Here is an 18828-nt window from a genome sequence, read left to right as displayed (position 1 = left end):
AGACAGAACCAGATGACAATCACCACTCCGATGGGCACAATATCTTTACTGTTTCCTTATCTTTAATACCAATGACATGTGGATTCAGTGGCTGCCTACCGTTGCGAGACTGGAATCTTCAATTGAATTTTGGGGCAGGGAGGGACAGAAGCAAATCTCATCAATTTAACCAAATTAATAAAAATGTACTGCCATAGCTTAAATTGTCACTTTCCCCATAGCTCAACAAGGAAGAGCTATTCCAGATCCAGCTCACACATGCAGTTGCTCACCGTTTTTGGAGAAAAGTGCAGTCGGGCCAGGTCCCTGTGTACGTACATCAATTCAATGATTTGTAAAGGTGATACTTTATCCAGTTTTTGTTGAGTAAGGATGTGCAATAGGAGGAGATGCCACTGATAGTGAAATCCTTTCACACAAATTACCAGGGCAGCACAGGCACGATGGGCCGAAGGGCCTCCTTCTTTAGGATTCCATGACACTAGTCTGAGCTAATGATGCCTCATTTTACCACTCGGCACCAAGTTTTCCCTCTACCTATTTCAAGGCGTAGATTTGACACAGTGCATCAAGCCATCTCAACAGCTCATTTTTTCAGACCTCTATCTGAATTCCCTGCGTAGCTCTCCACACAGAAAGCTGGACTCCAATTTTGCTACTGTACCAAGGCTTTATCATCGTTTGCTCAAGAGGTTCAGACTTAAATTCTAAGCTGTACCAGAGGGAAAGTGCATTTTTCTTCACTTTATCTCACCATTCTGGAAAGGTCATGAAACCATGCAGTAAAAAAAATTCAAGAGACTCTAAGGCTACAATGTGAAACCAAATATAAAGTGTTTTGATTTTGAGCAGTGGCCATCCAATGAATAAAGGAGGCTCCTTAAACAGCTCTCCATAGGGTCAGTTCATGACCTCAAGGAATTTATTAATCAAAATCCTGCAAGGGGGAAAAAGCAACAGTAATGTACTACTTGATGAGAGACTGAGAGAAAGCACACTCGCGCAAGTGAGTAAGAGACACAAACAGCGAGAGGGGGAGAGAGAGAGAGAGAAAGCAAGAGGGAGAATGAAGGAGAGCGCACGAGGGGGCAGAGAGAGAGAGAGAGAGAGAGAGAGAGAAAGCACATACACAAGTAGGAGCGTAGCGCACTCTCTACTCTGGGCCAACACCCTTCACATACAAGTGCACAATTTGCTTACTGTTCTACAAAATTTTCAGTATAAATACACCTATTGGAGTGAAGAGCAAGACCACCCTCCCCAGAACAGGACAATCATCCATGTTCAGTCTGAGATAACCTTGAGTGATAAATCAGCACCTGCACTTAAAAAGTACATGTATGGACTTGGTGTATTTTGCAAACATGTAGCCCTCTTTCTACTTCAATAAAAGCATTTCATTCAGAATTACTCAAATGGACTCGTTCACCCAACAAAAAAACCTGGGCAGTACAGGCATGATGGGCCGAATGGCAGCCTTCTGTGCTGTAGGATTCTACAAAAACAGACTGAGCTGATGTCGTCTTATTTTACCAAAGTTTACTCCTGTGCTATTAATAAGTTTATATTTAAAAAAAATATATAGGAGTTCCACACTTTGTGGTACTAGTTTTCCTCACAAGCTCAAAGTAAAAAGAAACATTCAGCTTTATATTTGGGAAAATGCTCAGAAATAGCAGGTTTTCGGCCAACTCGGACCAACAACTCTGGGCTCTGTAGTTACCAGGTTAACTGGTTAATTGGTCACTCAACAATGAGTAGTCGCTGCTTTCGTGGGTAGGGAAGGGATGTGGTCAATTAACACGTCAATATTTATTGACCAGAGCTAGACCCCTCAACTTAAAAAAAAATTCTACTGATCTTGAACCATTGACATTGAGACACAAATTTCCACCCTGAAAGATTTATTACTTAAAAAGGCAATAAAACCAGTCATGTGAAAGTCAGACATGTTTCGACATCTGTATTTTTCCAGCTGAATATTTTCAGTTATTCTCCCCACCCAGCCAACCCCAAAATAAAAGATTCAGGTGAAAACCAACAGTGGATCGCAGATAGTGCGTTGTCCTCACTCATTAAATGCAACAAACCAGTTGGCAACTAAACTGTGTACATGTACATGTCTTCTGAGAGCAAGACCACCCAAAGCTGAAGTGAAGAGCCTGGGTTTGGGGAGGGATTAAAAAATAAAATAATCCATTGAGAGGACGGAGCAAAAGAAAAACCAAAAAAACTGAAAAGACAAATGCCTAAATGTCAAATCAAAGTATTTTTCCTGTTGCAGATTCTTCAAAGTCTTAGTGTTGTCTGTGCCTCAATAATGAGCAACGTGTTAAAGTATTGCAGGAACAGAGCGAGAAAGCCGCATAGAAATAGAGCCAGAAAACAGCAGACAGCAAGGAATCTGGGGGGGGGGGGGGGGGGGGGGTGGTGGTGGTGGGGGAAGAGAGGGGTGGGGTGGGAGGGGGAAAGAGAGAGGGGGGAGGGGGAGGGGGGGAGAGAGGGGGGAGGGGGAGGGAAGAGAGAGGGAGGGGGAAGAGAGGGGGAGGGGGGAGAGAGGGGTGGGAAGGAAGAGAAGAGAGATGCTCCCATTTTTTTTTAAAGACCAATAGAACTGTATCCATAACAAACTGAAAAAGAACACCACTGCCACCAACAGGCAGCCTCAGAAACCTTGAAACAGTCGAGTCTGCAGTCTGAACTTCTGCTCAATTTGAAGCAGATGTTAGCAATTGTTTTTTTTTGGGGGGGGGGGGGGGTGGATGCGTTTAAAAGCAGACACTCATCTTGTTCACTCTCTTCCAGCACAAAGCCACTTTGAGTTCAAGGTTGTGTCCAGGCTATAGCCAAGGGACATGGGAGCAGGATGCAGATTCTGATCATTGTCCTTTTTATTAGCAGCCATCAAGTCATGGTCCGTGATTCATTGCCTCTTTCATCGCCTCCTTGCTTGCTGCCTGGAGAATCGCAGTCTCTGTCCATCTCTCTTTGGAGAATCAGCAAGGACCTTCTTCCCCACAGGTGGACAGACACGGAGAAAACACCTGGTACAAATCAGGATATCACCAGCACGGATTCTGGACTCCTTTTCTTTAATGTACTATCTCGGCGGATAGACTGCATGCTCAATTTGAAGTGTTGTTATTAGATAATCCAGAGGTTGAAGCGACCACACCTGGGCCCGTGCTGGACACAGACTTCCTAATATGAGGCATCAAGTATGGGTCACTGGCGAGTTGTTGAACATCTATCCGGTCCTCTTTACGATATGCCAGACAGCGACGGATAAATGCCTGCAGCAGGGTTAGAGAAAACAAATTTATATCCCATAAGTGCCATAAAATTTACAGAATTCTCAGAAATGTTGACAAGTATCTGATCATTTTGGTACTGGCAGGGAAGTAAGTCAAAATAACCAAGACTCAAATATTTTTTAATAAAATGAATTTTTGTGCTCGATACCGAGGGAACCAAAGGTGTGATATTGCTTATTCTTCAAATGAGGAACTTGGACATTTTAACGGAGATAACAATTTGAAAGAGGAAAGTACAAAATGGACTTGGAATGTTACAGTGCAAGAGGCCATTCACTCTGCACCACCAGCTCTCTGAGCTATCCCCTACGATCCACTCCTCTGTTCTTGCCCTATAGCTTTATCAAATATCTATCCACTTACCGTTGTGGATTCCACCATTTCTGCGAGGGCATTCCCTGTCCTGACAACCCTCTGCATAAATAAAAACTCTATCCTAACCTTTCCCTTTGTTCTTTTGATTTAAACATGTTCTCTACTTACTGACACCATGACCAATGGAAATCGTTTTTACCAATTTATCTCATCGAAACCCCTCATCATTTTCAACACCACTTTCTGATCTCCTTTCAGACTTCTTTGATCTAATGAAGTGACCCAGTTCCTCTACTCTATCATCCCGGTTATCATCTTCGTAAAGTTATTTTACACTCTCTTGATGACCTTGAAATCCTTCCTAAAATGGAAACAAGTGACAAATTGAGGCCAAAGTAATGGTTTCTATAGGTTTAGCAGAATCTCTGCTTTTGTACCTGTACCCTTATCTATAAAATGTAAGAGCTCTTATTTTTTTACAGCTTTTATCAACTTGTCCTCTTTTAAAGGTTTGTATATCAGAACCCCCAAGTCTCTCAGCTCCTCCATCGCCCCCCCCATCGCACAAAATGAATCACCTCATTAATTCATCTGCATTAATTGTAATCTAACATTTACCTGCCCAATCTACTCATCCATGTTCTCCTGAGCTCTACAGTGAGGCACAGTGCCTATTTTTATGTCATCTGTAAATTTGGACATTGTGCCCACTACACCCAAGTTCAAGTCATTCATACGAGTATGTCTCCAGTCGTGTTAGAGGATATACTGTATTAAAGCAATATCGTTTATCATAATTTAAAAACACCATTCTGCTTGGTAAAATGCAAGAAATAAAGGGGTTAAAGGAGAGAGCGAGCGCGCGACAGAGAGCGAGCGCGCGAGGTATAGAGAGAGAGCGAGCAAGGCATAGAGAGAGCGAGGCATAGAGAGAGCGAGAGCGAAGCATAGAGAGAGCGAGCGAGGCAGAGAGAGAGCGAGAGCGAAGCATAGAGAGAGAGAGCGAGGCAGAGAGAGAGCGAGAGCGAAGCATAGAGAGAGCGAGGCATAGAGAGAGAGCGAGAGCGAAGCATAGAGAGAGAGAGCGAGGCATAGAGAGAGAGAGCGAGGCAGAGAGAGAGAGATCGAGGCATAGAGAGAGCGAGCGAGGCAGAGAGAGAGCGAGCGAGGCAGAAAGAGAGCGAGCGAGGCATAGAGAGAGCGAGGCATAGAGAGAGAGAGAGCGAGGCATAGGGAGAGAGGGAGTGAGGCATAGAGAGAGAGAGAGCGAGGCATAGAGAAGAGAGCGAGGCATAGAGAGAGAGCGAGAGCGAGGCATAGAGAGAGAGATCGAGGCATAGAGAGAGAGAGCGAGGCATAGAGAGAGAGAGCGAGGCATAGAGAGAGAGCGAGAGCGAGGCATAGAGAGAGAGATCGAGGCATAGAGAGAGCGAGAGCGAGGCATAGAGAGAGCGAGAGCGAGGCATAGAGAGAGCGAGAGCGAGGCATAGAGAGAGAGAGCGAGGCAGAGAGAGAGATCGAGGCATAGAGAGAGCGAGCGAGGCAGAGAGAGAGCGAGCGAGGCAGAAAGAGAGCGAGCGAGGCATAGAGAGAGCGAGGCATAGAGAGAGAGAGAGCGAGGCATAGGGAGAGAGGGAGTGAGGCATAGAGAGAGAGAGAGCGAGGCAGAGAGAGAGAGGGAGTGAGGCATAGAGAGAGAGAGAGAGCGAGGCAGAGAGAGAGAGAGCGAGGCATAGAGAGAGAGAGAGCGAGGCATAGAGAGAGAGAGAGAGCGAGGCAGAGAGAGAGAGCGAGGCATACAGAGAGAGAGCGAGGCATAGAGAGAGAGCGAGGCATTGAGAGAGAGAGCGAGGCATAGAGAGAGAGAGCGAGGCATAGAGAGAGAGAGCGAGGCATAGAGAGAGAGAGCGAGGCATAGAGAGAGAGGGAGTGAGGCATAGAGAGATAGAGAGAGAGTGAGAGAACGAGGCATAGAGAGCGAGGCATAGAGAGAGAGCGAGGCATCGAGAGAGAGAGTGAGCGAGGCATAGAGAGAGAGAGAGAGCGAGGCATTGAGAGAGAGAGCGAGGCATAGAGAGAGAGAGAGCAAGGCATAGAGAGAGAGGGAGTGAGGCACAGAGAGATAGAGAGAGAGTGAGAGAACGAGGCATAGAGAGCGAGGCATAGAGAGAGCGAGGCATCGAGAGAGAGAGTGAGCGAGGCATAGAGAGAGAGAGAGAGCGAGGCATAGAGAGAGAGAGAGAGCGAGGCATAGAGAGAGAGAGAGAGCGAGGCATAGAGAGAGAGAGATCGAGGCATAGAGAGAGAGAGAGCGAGGCATAGAGAGAGCGAGGGATACAGCGAGAGAGCCAGAGAGCAAGCGCGCAAGAGAAACAGACAGAGAGAGAGAGAAACAGACAGAGAGAGAGAGAAACAGACAGAGAGAGTCAGACAGAGAATTAGAGAGAGAGAGCGAGAGGTCGAGAGAGAGCGCACGAGACAGAGCGAGCGCACGAGAGAGAGAAACAGACAGAAAAATAGACAGACAGGGCGAGAGCAAGGAGCGAGCGGGCGAGACGGAGCGAGGAGCGAGCGGGCGAGACGGAGCGAGGAGCGAGACGGAGCGAGGAGCGAGACGGAGCGAGGAGCGAGCGGGCGAGACGGAGCGAGGAGCGAGGGGGCGAGACGGAGCGAGGAGCGAGATGGAGCGAGGAGCGAGCGGGCGAGACGGAGCGAGGAGCGAGGGGGCGAGACGGAGCGAGGAGCGAGAGGGAGCGAGGAGCGAGCGGGCGAGACGGCGAGACCGAGCGAGGAGCGAGCAGGAGCGAGCGGGCGAGACGGAGCGAGTCAGGGCGAGACGGAGCGAGGAGCGAGTCAGGGCGAGACGGAGCGAGGAGCGAGTCAGGGCGAGACGGAGCGAGGAGCGAGCGGGCGAGACCGAGCGAGGAGCGAGCGGGCGAGACCGAGCGAGGGGGCGAGACGGGGCGAGGAGCGAGCGGGCGAGACGGAGCGAGGAGCGAGCGGGCGAGAGGGAGCGAGGAGCGAGCGGGCGAGAGGGAGCGAGGAGCGAGCGGGCGAGAGGGAGCGAGGAGCGAGCGGGCGAGAGGGAGCGAGGAGCGAGCAGGAGCGAGCGGGCGAGACGGAGCGAGTCAGGGCGAGACGGAGCGAGGAGCGAGTCAGGGCGAGACGGAGCGAGGAGCGAGTCAGGGCGAGACGGAGCGAGGAGCGAGTCAGGGCGAGACGGAGCGAGGAGCGAGTCAGGGCGAGACGGAGCGAGGAGCGAGTCAGGGCGAGGAGCGAGTCAGGGCAAGACGGAGCGAGGGGCGAGTCAGGGCGAGACGGAGCGAGGAGCGAGCGGGTGAGGCGGAGCGAGGGAGACGGAGCGAGTCAGGGCGAGACGGAGCGAGGAGCGAGCGGGCGAGGAGCGAGCGGGCGAGACGGAGCGAGGTGCGAGCGGGCGAGACGGAGCGAGCGGGCAAGACGGAGCGAGGAGCGAGTCAGGGCGAGACGGAGCGAGGAGCGAGCGGGTGAGGCGGAGCGAGGGAGACGGAGCGAGTCAGGGCGAGACGGAGCGAGGAGCGAGCGGGCGAGGAGCGAGCGGGCGAGACGGAGCGAGGTGCGAGCGGGCGAGACGGAGCGAGCGGGCAAGACGGAGCGAGGAGCGAGTCAGGGCGAGGCGGAGCGGGGTGCGAGCGGGCGAGACGGAGCGAGCGGGCGAGACCAAGCAAGGAGCGAGCGGGCAAGACGGAGCGAGGAGCGAGTCAGGGCGAGGAGCGAGCGAGCGAGACCGAGTGAGTGGGCGAGACCGAGCGAGGAGCGAGCGGGCGAGACCGAACGAGCGGGCGAGACGGGGCAAGGAGCGAGCGGGCGAGACCGAGCGAGGAGCGAGCGGGCGAGACCGAGCGAGTGGGCGAGGCGGAGCGAGGTGCGAGCGGACAAGGCGCGAGCGAGACCGAGCGAGGAGCGAGTCAGGGCGAGACCGAGCGAGGAGCGAGCGTGCGAGACGGGGCGAGGAGTGAGCGGGCGAGACGGAGCGAGGAGCGAGCCAGGGCGAGACCGAGCGAGGAGCGAGACAGACAGACAGACAGACAGAGAGATTTCCACTACTCAGCCCCACTTTCTGCCTCTGTCCTCTACCAAAACAAATCTATTTTGCCCGATTACCTTGCCTCCACGTCAAGGAGACCTGCAGCCGGCTACTTGTGCTGGTTCATGGGGTTTCAGAAATGTAATGTGGTTGAGTAGGGGGGAAGAAGGAAAGTGGGCAGGACTGTTGACCGGGCTGGGTAGGGGGCAATCTTTGCCTGACAATGAATGCGCATACTGGGAATGGGAGAGAGTGCGAGGAGAACAGGCAGGCTGGAGCCAGCATATAGGAGGCAGTAGGTACTAACTAACAGCAGAGGAACATACTGCAGGAGGGGAGGCCTGCAAGCAGGGGTTGAAGGTCAGGAAATGGCTGAGGCGGCGCACTGCAAAAAATTTAAGGCCCCCCCAATGTGCATGCAGAAAATAAACCCATGATGCAGCAGGCTGATCGTGGTGACTTCACTCGCTACACTGTGACAGGCAGTTAGGCTTTGCCCATTGCAAAGAGTTGACGGAGCAGGCTCGAGGGGCTAGATGGCCTACTCCTGTTCCTAATTCTTATGTTCTTATGACATACCCTTTTGTCATTATAAATGCTGTCAAAAATAATGACGCAGGCAGTAAGATTATGTTGTCAGGGCAGATACAAGATATTTAATACATAAATTAACAATGATCCCAACACTGCTCACTCCAGAAAAACATCCATTAACCATTCCTCCTTTAACCAACTTCCTATCCATGCCGTCATAGTCCCTTTAATACCACGTGTCTTAGCTTTATCAAAAGCCTCCTATGAAATGAATTTTGCAAATCCAAATACACAGCATCCGTTGCATTTCCTTTTAGTCATATAATCAATTTTCTGAACGATGATATTTGTCAGACACTTATATTTGACCTTGTTTTAAAACTGTGCATTAATAAAATCTTTTATAAAGTTACATGCGATTTACACAAAACTCATCTTCCGAGTGGGCTTTGCTGTAATTTTGTCATTCACTCTCCCATCAGTGGAGGTTTGTCAATACAGGTCCATTATAACTGAAACCACTCTGATTACCACAAACTGGAGCAGCTTCATTCATGATGCTTTGGGCAGAGGTGCCAGAGTTGGCAAAAGTTGGTAGCAGCTGCATGTGCAACAGTACCCCTCGTGGGCATTCCGCCCGCTAAAATTTTTTTTAAAATTCATTCACGTGAGCGCACCTGGCAAGGCAGCATTTATTGCCCACCCCTAATGGCTCTCGAGAAAGTAGTGGTGAGCTGCCTTCTTGAACCGCTGCAGTCTGTGTGGTGAAGGTGCTCCCACAGTGCTGTTAGGGAGGGAGCTCCAGGATTTTGACATAGTGACGAAGAACGCCGATATATTTCCAAGTCAGGATGGTGGGTAACTTGGAGCGGACCGTGGAGGCGGTGGTGTTCCCATGCGCCTGCTGCCCTTATCCTTCTAGGCGATAGAGGTCGCGGGTTTGGGAGGTGCTGCCGAAGAAGCCTTGGCGAGTTGCTGCAGTGCATTGTGTAGATGGTACACACTGCGGCCACGGTGTGCTGGTGGTGGAGGGAGTGAATGTTGAAGGTGCTGGATGGGGAGCCAATCAAGCGGGATGCTTTATTCTGGATGGTGTTGAGCATTTTAAGTGTTTTTGGAGCTGCACTCATCCAGACAAGTGGAGAGTATTCCATCACACCCCTGACTTGTGCCTTGTAGATGGTGGAAAGGGAGTCAGGAGGTGAGACACTCGCCACAGAATACCCAGCCTCTGACCTGCTCTTGTTGCCACAGTATTTATGTGGCTGGTCCAGTTAAGTTTCTGGTCAATGGTGACCCCCAGGATGTTGATGGTGGGGGATTCGGCGATGGTAATGCCACTGAATATCAAGGGGCGGTGGTCAGACTCTTGCTTGTTGGAGATGGTCATTGCCTGACACGAATGTAACTTGCCACTTATTAGCCCAAGCCTGAAAGTTGTCCAGGTCTTGCTACATGTGGGCATGGAGTGCTTCATTATCTGAGGAGTTGCGAATGCAACTGAACACTGGCAATCATCAGCAAACGTCCCCACTTCTGACCTTATGTTGGAGGGAAGGTCAATAATGAAGCAGCTGAAAGATGGTTGGGCCTGGGACACTACCTTGAGGAACTCCTGCTGTGATGTCCTGAGATGATTGACCTCCAAAACTAACAACCATCTTTCTTTGTGCTAGGTTTTGTGGGGCAAGTTCCTGTAGTTACGAGTAGTGAAACTGTGAAAAAGCCAAGATTGCCTCTGGCTGACATTTCTCGAGCGGCTGTCTTTCAGGTAGACGCAAATGATCCGGTGGCACTATTTCTGAGAAGAGTAGTTCTCTGGTAACCAGGCCAATATTTATCTCTCAACCATCACAAACAGATTACCTGGTCACTTATCTCATTGTTGTTTGTGGGAGCTTGCTGGGTGCAAATTGGCTGCCTCATTTCCTACATTACAACAGTGACTACATTTCATAAGTACTTAATTAGCTGTAATGCTTGTTGGGACATTGTAAGGTTGTTATTGGCACTGTATAAATGTACGGCTTTATGTATTTATGAAATCGCTAATGATACTGGTCAGAGGGCATTTCCTATAGTCACAGTGACTAAAGGAAACCTGCTCACCGACACACATAAGTCATGTGGTTTTAGTTTAGTCTGGATACAAGGCAGTCATTCTTTGGAAAGTGGGTATGGAGATGGAATAGGCAAGCCCGATTGGTCAGTGTGAAGACTGGGCCACAGACAAGGAAGATTTATATGTGAAGATCAACTATGCTGAGGCAATGAGGTAGAACCCAAATATCTTCAGTCAGTCATTCATTTATTCAACCTATTAATTAATCATAAAGTAGTACAGGACAAAAAAATCAGCTGGAAAACTATGTCCCAGTTTTGAGGGCACGACAGTGCTAAAGTGCCTCTCAGTTATCCAATAACAAGATCAATGTAGACGAGAATGGTCATTTAACCCATCTCAACATATCCATCCAAAAAGATCCTACAGTCACCCCATCACAACACCCAACTGTTTCTGAAATGCATCAAGGGTTTTCACCTTCACTACTCATGTATAGGGTGAACTCATGTATAGGCCAGGGGCGCGGGGTCGACGCCCAGATCCCCAGGGGCTCGGGATCGACTCCCAGATCCCCAGGGGCTCGGGATCGACTCCCAGATCCCCAGGGGCTCGGGATCGACTCCCAGATCCCCAGGGGCTCGGGATCGACTCCCAGATCCCCAGGGGCTCGGGATCGACTCCCAGATCCCCAGGGGCTCGGGATCGACTCCCAGATCCCCAGGGGCTCGGGATCGACTCCCAGATCCCCGGGGTCGCCTCTCAGATCCCCAGAGCCGACTTTGAGGTGTTTTACTACATTAAAGTCGCTATATAAATACAAGTTGCTGTTTGTTGTTATGGTTATTAAGGTTGCGGTTGTCTGGAGAAACTGTCCCTTCCAGGATACATTTAATTCAAAACACACATTAAACATGTACAGTTCTCTTTCATGGAACCAAATACCAAACCTTGAAACCTATAAATCACGTCAATGACTGTTGCTACAAGTTCCACGATTTGACATTTTTATCTCGACTCACCCTGGACACCCGCAAAAAATGTATAAACCGATCCACCACGTTCAGACCGACACAAAGTACACCACATCTCAGAACAGTAAAGATTTATGAAAGCCGATTACTCTATATAGCTGCCAGGCCAAAAAAGCCAATAAACTTGCTTATACTGATCTCGATTTAAGATAACCTTTCCTGGTTAATCAGCACCAGCTAAAGTTGCAGTTGGCGGCACATCATTCTGTAATAAGTTTACCCAAGATTTTATTGGCAAACAAACTAACTGCCCGGATTAGCTCAGTCCGTGGCTCCATCCACTCAGAACGCTGGGACTATTAACGCATCAACAAAATTACTCGTGCTTTCGAACAGCTGGGGAGTTCAGAAGGATGAGGGGTGATCTTATAGAAACATTTAAAATAATGAAAGGGAGAGACAAGATAGAGGCGGAGAGGTTGTTTCCACTGGTTGGGGAGACTAGAACTAGGGGGCCAATTTAAAACCGAGTTGGGAAGGAATTTCTTCTCCCAGAGGGTTGTGAATCTGTGGAATTCTCTGCCCAAGGAAGCAGTTGAGGCTAGCTCATTGAATGTATTCAAGTCACAGATAGATAGATTTTTAACCAATAAGGGAATTAAGGGTTATGGGGAGCGGGCGGGTAAGTGGAACTGAGTCCACGGCCAGATCAGCCATGATCTTGCTGAATGGCGGAGCAGGCTCGAGGGGCTAGATGGCCTACTCCTGTTCCTAATTCTGATGTTCTTATGTTATTATCTCACTGTATGCAAATTTTGGTGTAAAGTTTAGATGTGGTATTAGGATTGCCTGACCAGAATGCTAAATTATACAAAATATAGATCTACTAGTACAATACAAATCTCATCAAGCATTTGTATCAAAAATAAAGCCATCAGTCCAACCATCTTGAAAGCAACCTAAAGAAATCATGGGTTAAAGTGCAAATTTCTGCAGATGATTATTCAAATCCTAGTTAGGCACTAAGGAACGTAGAAGAAATTGACTTTAAAGATACATTTGTCAGTGCATATTCACCAAAAGCAGGAAGGTTGGAATGTCTGCCATGCCAACTGTCCCAGAGTCAATGAACAGTGTGAATACTACAAGGACAGGTGGCTTACCTAAAGGGATGCATTCGTTACCCCTATACAAATCGTTCCCAGTTATTATAAGCTTTCAATGTGGATGATTTCTGTGAAGCTAAACAGCTCTCTAACACGGAAGGAAGATAATCATTCATGAGACTGGCCCTCTAACACAGCGGTTACACGAAGATGGAGGGGAACTGCACCATAGCTCGCCCTCAACAAAGCAAAACATACATTTCCATTCACACAGTTCCAATAGGTACAGAATATTTTCCTCAGCCACAATCTCTGCCATTTATTGAGAATGATTCAGAGTACAAGGCTGAAATGGTGGCCAGGCACAGAGAAATCTTTCCACCCAGAGTCCCAGACAGTCTCACACTACAGCACGGCTATTTTGATTCCTGCAATAAAAAGCTGAACAGTCGTTCGATTCTGCTGACCCTCTGGATTGTGCCTAGATTGATTGGACTTTGGTCCAAGCATTCACCACAATGTTCTGCGCGAAGCATCAAAAACACCGATATCCTGACAGCACCAGCGCCACATCTACACGTCTCAACACAGGAAGTCGAAGAGAGTCTCCCCATGTTTAGTTATGTACCTTATTACTGTGGTGGCTTCCATACACAATTGGGTCACACCACTGTGCCCATCTTCCCACAAGGGAGGCAATTGTCAGGCGTGACACAGAAATGAAGTGTCGTCACAATCTATCTCTTCCCTAGACCATTATCTTCCCGCATTGGTTGCCCAGCGGTCAACATCAAGGGACAATGCAAACTGACTTGTGTGCAGATACTTGAAACAATTCAGTTGTAGTGGTCTCAGATAGTCTTGTATATAATCCATAATCATGGCTTTCACCATCAGCCCCAGCACCCATTAATATATGGAGGAGTTTGAACCTTGCCCAAGGTATTCCTGCTGACTGATCCACAATTTGTCTACCAGTGTATGCCCAGAGCTATTTGGACCAGGCACAGGCAAAGGGCTGGCTCTAGGAATTTTTCTCTCTCAATTCACAAGAACCTTTGACTCCTCAATAAATGTGATCAGTTGGCCTTGCAAAGGGAAAGTGGAAATTAATTTGTGTAGATCCAATTATTAGGAGAAAACCTGCTGCAATAGAAGAACATGTTTTGGTTGCTGACATAACGTGACAGGGGAAAACATTGTACGGCTAGTTCACTTTCTCCACAAACAGCCTCAAACACAGGCCCCTCAATGGCTCAGCAACTCCAAATGAACAACTGTAGCACACTGGCCAGGAGGATCTCAATAACCAACCAAAAACCATAAAGACCAAACCCAGTCTCTTCAACTCTGGACAAAAGCTTCACAGCCTTGCTCACAGCCTTGCATCCCCCTCTTGGATTGCTGTCCAGTGTTCCTTGCTGGAAATGAACCTGCCTGGATGTCAGGCGAGAACTAGCTCTACTGCCATACCTCCAAAGTTCAATACTTGAGTCATCACACAACTTTAATTGAAATAGAAAGAAATACCACCCCAACATTTTTTTATTCATTCTGTGGATGTGGGCATCGCTGGCAAGCACAACATTTATTGCCCATTCCTAATTGCCCTTGAGAAGGCAGTGCTAAGCTGCCTTCTTGAACCACTGCAGTCCGTGTGGTGAAGGTACTCACTCCCACGCTACTATTAGGGAGGGAGTTCAAGGATTTTGACCTAGCGGCGATGAAGAAATTGAATTTCTGAATTTAAATATATTATTTGCAGTTATGAATTGCTCCCAAACTGAAATGCTCCCGTAGCTATTTGGCCCCACACAGCTGTAAACAGCTATAAGATTTGGTGTTTCTCTTATAGGCACCCTGTCAATATAACCGACAGGGTGGAGTGTGGACATAAAAACAAACAAAAAGTCACCATGTTGAAGTGATTTGGTTATGTGAAGGATCATTTATCCCCCCCCGCCCTGCTCCCTTACTCACTGTCGAAGATCAGTCCGTGGTCAGGGCTCCGTCAATGCTGCTCTATCAGGGGTGTGCGAGAGATGCGCACAAATGATTCTCGTTCCAGAAACCCATGAGAATTCAATGCATGGACATACTGTGCACATATACAGGTCCCAGCATCCTGGGATCTATTATATCGCGGCTGAGAGACTTTGAGCAACTGCAGCAAAGCTGCCGCTTGAAGTCTAAACAGAATATTGTTTGGTGAGTGCAATCAAATAGGGGGCCAGGCAGCTTTATAATAACAGGGCTTTGCTTTTCTTCTTGTAGCGATCATGCGGCTTTGGCTGGATAGCCTTACCTTTGCTTCTGCGATGTTCACGGGCTTCTGAGGGAACTGCACCTCTGTGGCTTTCAGAATCGTGTTTTCCTGAAGGATGTCCTGTTGTGACTGGTTGTGACCAAATGGCTATGGAATGGAGGGGAAAAAGTGAAGCACGTCAGATAAAAACAGCAGCCAGCAGCCATTAGTGTATGAGCCAGAAGCTTGAAAGTGAAAGAATTTTCAAAGTACCCGCCCCTACCCCCTCCATCTTTTTTAATATATTGGAATAAATGCAACTTCACAAGAACCCACAAACATGTCTCAAGCTCTCAAAATGACAGAACCCTCAGCCTCCCAAACTTTAGACACCGTTACAGGGTGGACCAGATTCAGGTAGTTCTGGACGGTGCCTGGTCTCCAACCCAGATCTATTGCTGAGATTGGAGTTCGATGCCTCTCTACCATTTTGTCTTTACAGCTTACCATTAATAGGCTCCAGGAAGAGGCCAATATGGAGCTTGAAACACTCATTTTTGATTTAAAAAAAAACCCTTTCAACCTGGAACAACACTGGCATCTTCCCTGCTGGGTCCACCCACCCAATCTGGTGCAGGTGGAGAACTCCCAGCACTACTAGTTTCAAACGGAGCCAGATCCCGGCACAAGTACGGGATTACCAGATTAGGTAATTCCCCAAGGCACAGATTATACCCCTCCACGAGGCAAACGTCACCTCTCCTTGTACAACCAATCCCATTCCCACTAAAACCCAGCATACTTCCTGGACTCCCATTGTGGGCCCATGTGACAAATAGGGAGTGTCATCACTTTCCAAATATTAAGAACGCCTATATTTTCTATCAACATGTTTATGAGTTGGAGTTCCTCTCGAATTGATCTGCCAGTCTAACTGAATATACGCAATCACCAAGAAACTGGCTGTAGTATGACGGGATGCTGCATAGGCTAATGTGCCAACTGCTTTGGTCTGTGAATGGTTAACTAAGCAGCAAGTATCTAGGCAGCCTTTATACGCTAATACATTTAATTACAAAGCCATGAACAGCGATCAAAATGCTTCCTGGTAATCTTTAAGAAACCTTATTTTTGGGTAGCTGTGTTCAAATGTGCATCACCGTTTGGTCTCCTGCGAAGTAGACAAGCAGCACACACAATCAATCCTAAACAATAAATCTCTGCATGGGTGGGGGTTTAGCAGAGAGGTTCCTCACCTGCACCCGTGAGAATATCTGTGACAAGTGCAGCAGAAAGTAGTTTGCTTAGTTTCATCTAGCATCAAAACTCAGCTCTGCAATCTGAATGAGTTACAATAGAACTACAGCCATCATAACATTAAAGACAGGGGTGCTGAACAATACACTGGTTGCTGACCAGCAGACAAACTGGAGAGGACAAAGCATCTGAGCACCAGCGCTAGGAGAGGGAGCAAGAGGGGTGGGAGCGGGCAGCGAACGGGGCGCGGGTGCGAGCAGGCGAGAGGGGGCACCGAGCGAGAGGAAGCGCGCGGGCGCGAGGGGACGAGCGGGCACGCGGAGGCAGTGGGCGCGAGGGAACAGCAGGCGGGCGCGGCACGAGGGGGCGGCGGGCGCGAGCGCGAGGGGGGAGGGAGAGCACACCCGAGGGGGGCGCGAGAGAGAGGGGAGAAAGAAAAGAAAGAAGGAAAGAAAGAGAGAGAGCGAGAAAAGGAAGGAAGGGAGATAAAAGGGAGAGAGAGAGAGAGAGAGGGGAAGGAAGGATGGGAGAGAAAGAAAAAAGGAAGGAAGGGAGGGAGGGAGGGAGGGAGGGAGAGAGAGCAAAAGAGGGAGCGAAGGAAGAAAAACAAAGAAAGGGAGGAGGAAGGGGAAGGAAGGAAATAAAAGGAAGACAAGGAGGAGAAAGCATGTATATGGCACCTCTCATGACCTCAGAACTGGGCACAGTGAATACAGGTCTCTCGGGCGGTTTGCAGTACATGCCTGTAAAGGAGCTGCCTGATTTTCCTTCCATTAATTTAAAAAGAATAGATTTAGTGGAGTGTAAACACGATCCCAGATTTAGGGTCAATTTTATTTAGACCCAAAGGGTGCTCTTTATGTCAACTTTGCAATACGACACTGGAAATAAAAACTGTTCCACATAACATTGAAGAAAAGCAGGAACATGAAGTTACCTTGCGTCCATAGAGACACTGGTAGAAGATAACTCCCACAGACCAAACGTCAACCTTATTGGAGATCTTGGGAGGTTCTTTCCCAACAACAAAACATTCAGGAGGCAAATACCTAATAAGTAAGAGAAACAGGTTTGAGTATTGACAACAAGTTGTGCAACAGTATTTATCAGTGATATAGATATCAGACAAGCTGGTGAGCAGCATGCCTCATTGGGCTAAACAGACAGCATGAAAAAACACAGAGTCTATGAGAACCATAAATAGAAGGCCTTTAACACGTCTGCCGGTAGAAAATAGTCCCTCATCTATAGAGCAAATAAGATAAAGAGTATTTCAGTACGATGGGCAAAAGGCCCTTATTAGAGTAAATTTCATTTCAAATTAAGCCATCAAGAAATCATGAAAGATCAGTAATTAGTTGGGTGTGTGAAGGAGAAAGTCACAATCTCCACATTCCACTGCACCCCACATATTGGGCCCAAGTTTCCACATGATTTGCGCCTGATTTTTAGGAGCAACTGGTGGAGAACGGACTATCTTAGAAATCGTAATTCTCCACATTTTTTTTTCTGCAGTTCTAGTGAGGTAGAACAGTTCTACTTTGGAACAGAATTTTTTCTTCAAAAGGGGGCGTGTCCGGCCACTGACGCCTGATTTCAAAGTTTCCACAGTGAAAACGTACTCCAAACTAAAGTAGAATGGAGCAAGTGAAGATTTTTGTAGAACTGAAAAAACCTGTTCTACACATTAAAAAATCAGGCGCAGGTTACAAATTAGGCGTCCAGAACGAGGTGGGGGGGGGGGGGGAAGGGAAGTCATTAAATTCTACAATCAATCCTTATTTATACTTCTACAAATATTATACAAATAAATCCAACCTGAATAAACATTTATAAGCAAAGAAAAGATTAAATAAACCATCTTCCTACCTGTGTGAAAGTGCTTCAGCCATCGTTCGAAGGAAACCGCCGTTTGTTGCCGCGGAGGGGAGGGAGGGGAAGGAAATCGCCGTTTGCCGCCACGGAGGGGAGGGAGGGGAAGGAGACAGCGGTTTGTTGCCGCGGAGGGGAGGGAGGGGAAGGAGACAGCGGTTTGTTGCCGCGGAGGGGAGGGAGGGGAAGGAGACAGCGGTTTGTTGCCGCGGAGGGGAGGGAGGGGAAGGAGACAGCGGTTTGTTGCCGCGGAGGGGAGGGAGGGGAAGGAGACAGCGGTTTGTTGCCGCCGCGGAGGGGAGGGAGGGGGAGGAAACCGCCGTTTGTTGCCGTGGAGGGTGGGGAGGGGAAGGAGACAGTGAGAAGGCTGCAAGAAGCCTCAGTGCTGATGGCAATGTGCTTTTATTAAAAAATGTTCAAAAATTAAACAGCTACAGAGAACTACAAAAATGGCCGAGTGCCAATGTTTTTTTCACACTGAGCATGCGCGAACGCTCCAACACGCATGCGCAGCGTTGCCGGCAGGAAAAAAACGAATTTAAATAGTACCCGCCCCCTCCCACTTACAAAATCGGCATGAGTGTAGGCTCCGCCCCCCTGGGCACCGCGCCAAACAGACAAGGAGCTGCAAAGCGCTCGAGAATAGTGTGTTTTTTTTCTGGCGCCGTTTTAGGCGCGAAAAACGGGCGCCCAGCTCGGAGGGGCGCCCGCTTTTTATCTTGTGGAAACTTGGGCCCATACAAACTACCCACACCCTGCCCACTGTACCCCAAATATACAAACTACCCACACCCTGCCCACTGCACCCCAAATATACAAACTACCCACACCCTGCCCACTGTACCCCACATATACAAACTACCCACACCCTGCCCACTGTACCCCAAATATACAAACTACCCACACCCTGCCCACTGCACCCCAAATATACAAATTACCCACACCCTGCCCACTGTACCCCACATATACAAACCTCCAAACTGCCCACTGTACCCATACATCTACCTGCATATACGAACTACCTGCATCTTGCCCGTTGTACCTCTACATATACAAACTACCTGTACCATACCAGTGCACTCC

General features: G+C 48.5%; 1 protein-coding gene across 6 annotated transcripts in view; it reads right to left on the bottom strand.

Annotated features, from left to right (window-relative positions):
- Positions 1–2456: 2456 nt before the first annotated feature.
- Positions 2457–18828, bottom strand: part of tlk2 (tousled-like kinase 2) — a 159995-nt gene continuing 143623 nt past the window's right edge. For all 6 annotated transcript variants that reach the window (XM_070864730.1, XM_070864729.1, XM_070864732.1 and 3 more), the window contains exons 19-21: positions 16811–16922; positions 14677–14784; positions 2457–3293 (exon numbers count right to left, since the gene is read on the bottom strand). In XM_070864730.1, coding sequence (XP_070720831.1) covers positions 3126–3293; positions 14677–14784; positions 16811–16922 — 388 coding nt within the window. In that variant the 3' untranslated portion in view covers positions 2457–3125. The remainder of the gene's footprint in view (positions 3294–14676; positions 14785–16810; positions 16923–18828) is intronic.

This window comes from Pristiophorus japonicus, chromosome 21, assembly GCF_044704955.1.
Source record: "Pristiophorus japonicus isolate sPriJap1 chromosome 21, sPriJap1.hap1, whole genome shotgun sequence".
Taxonomy (NCBI): domain Eukaryota; kingdom Metazoa; phylum Chordata; class Chondrichthyes; family Pristiophoridae; genus Pristiophorus; species Pristiophorus japonicus.
Note: the sequence above shows the minus strand (reverse complement) of the source record. Positions and strands in the feature narration are given on the sequence as shown.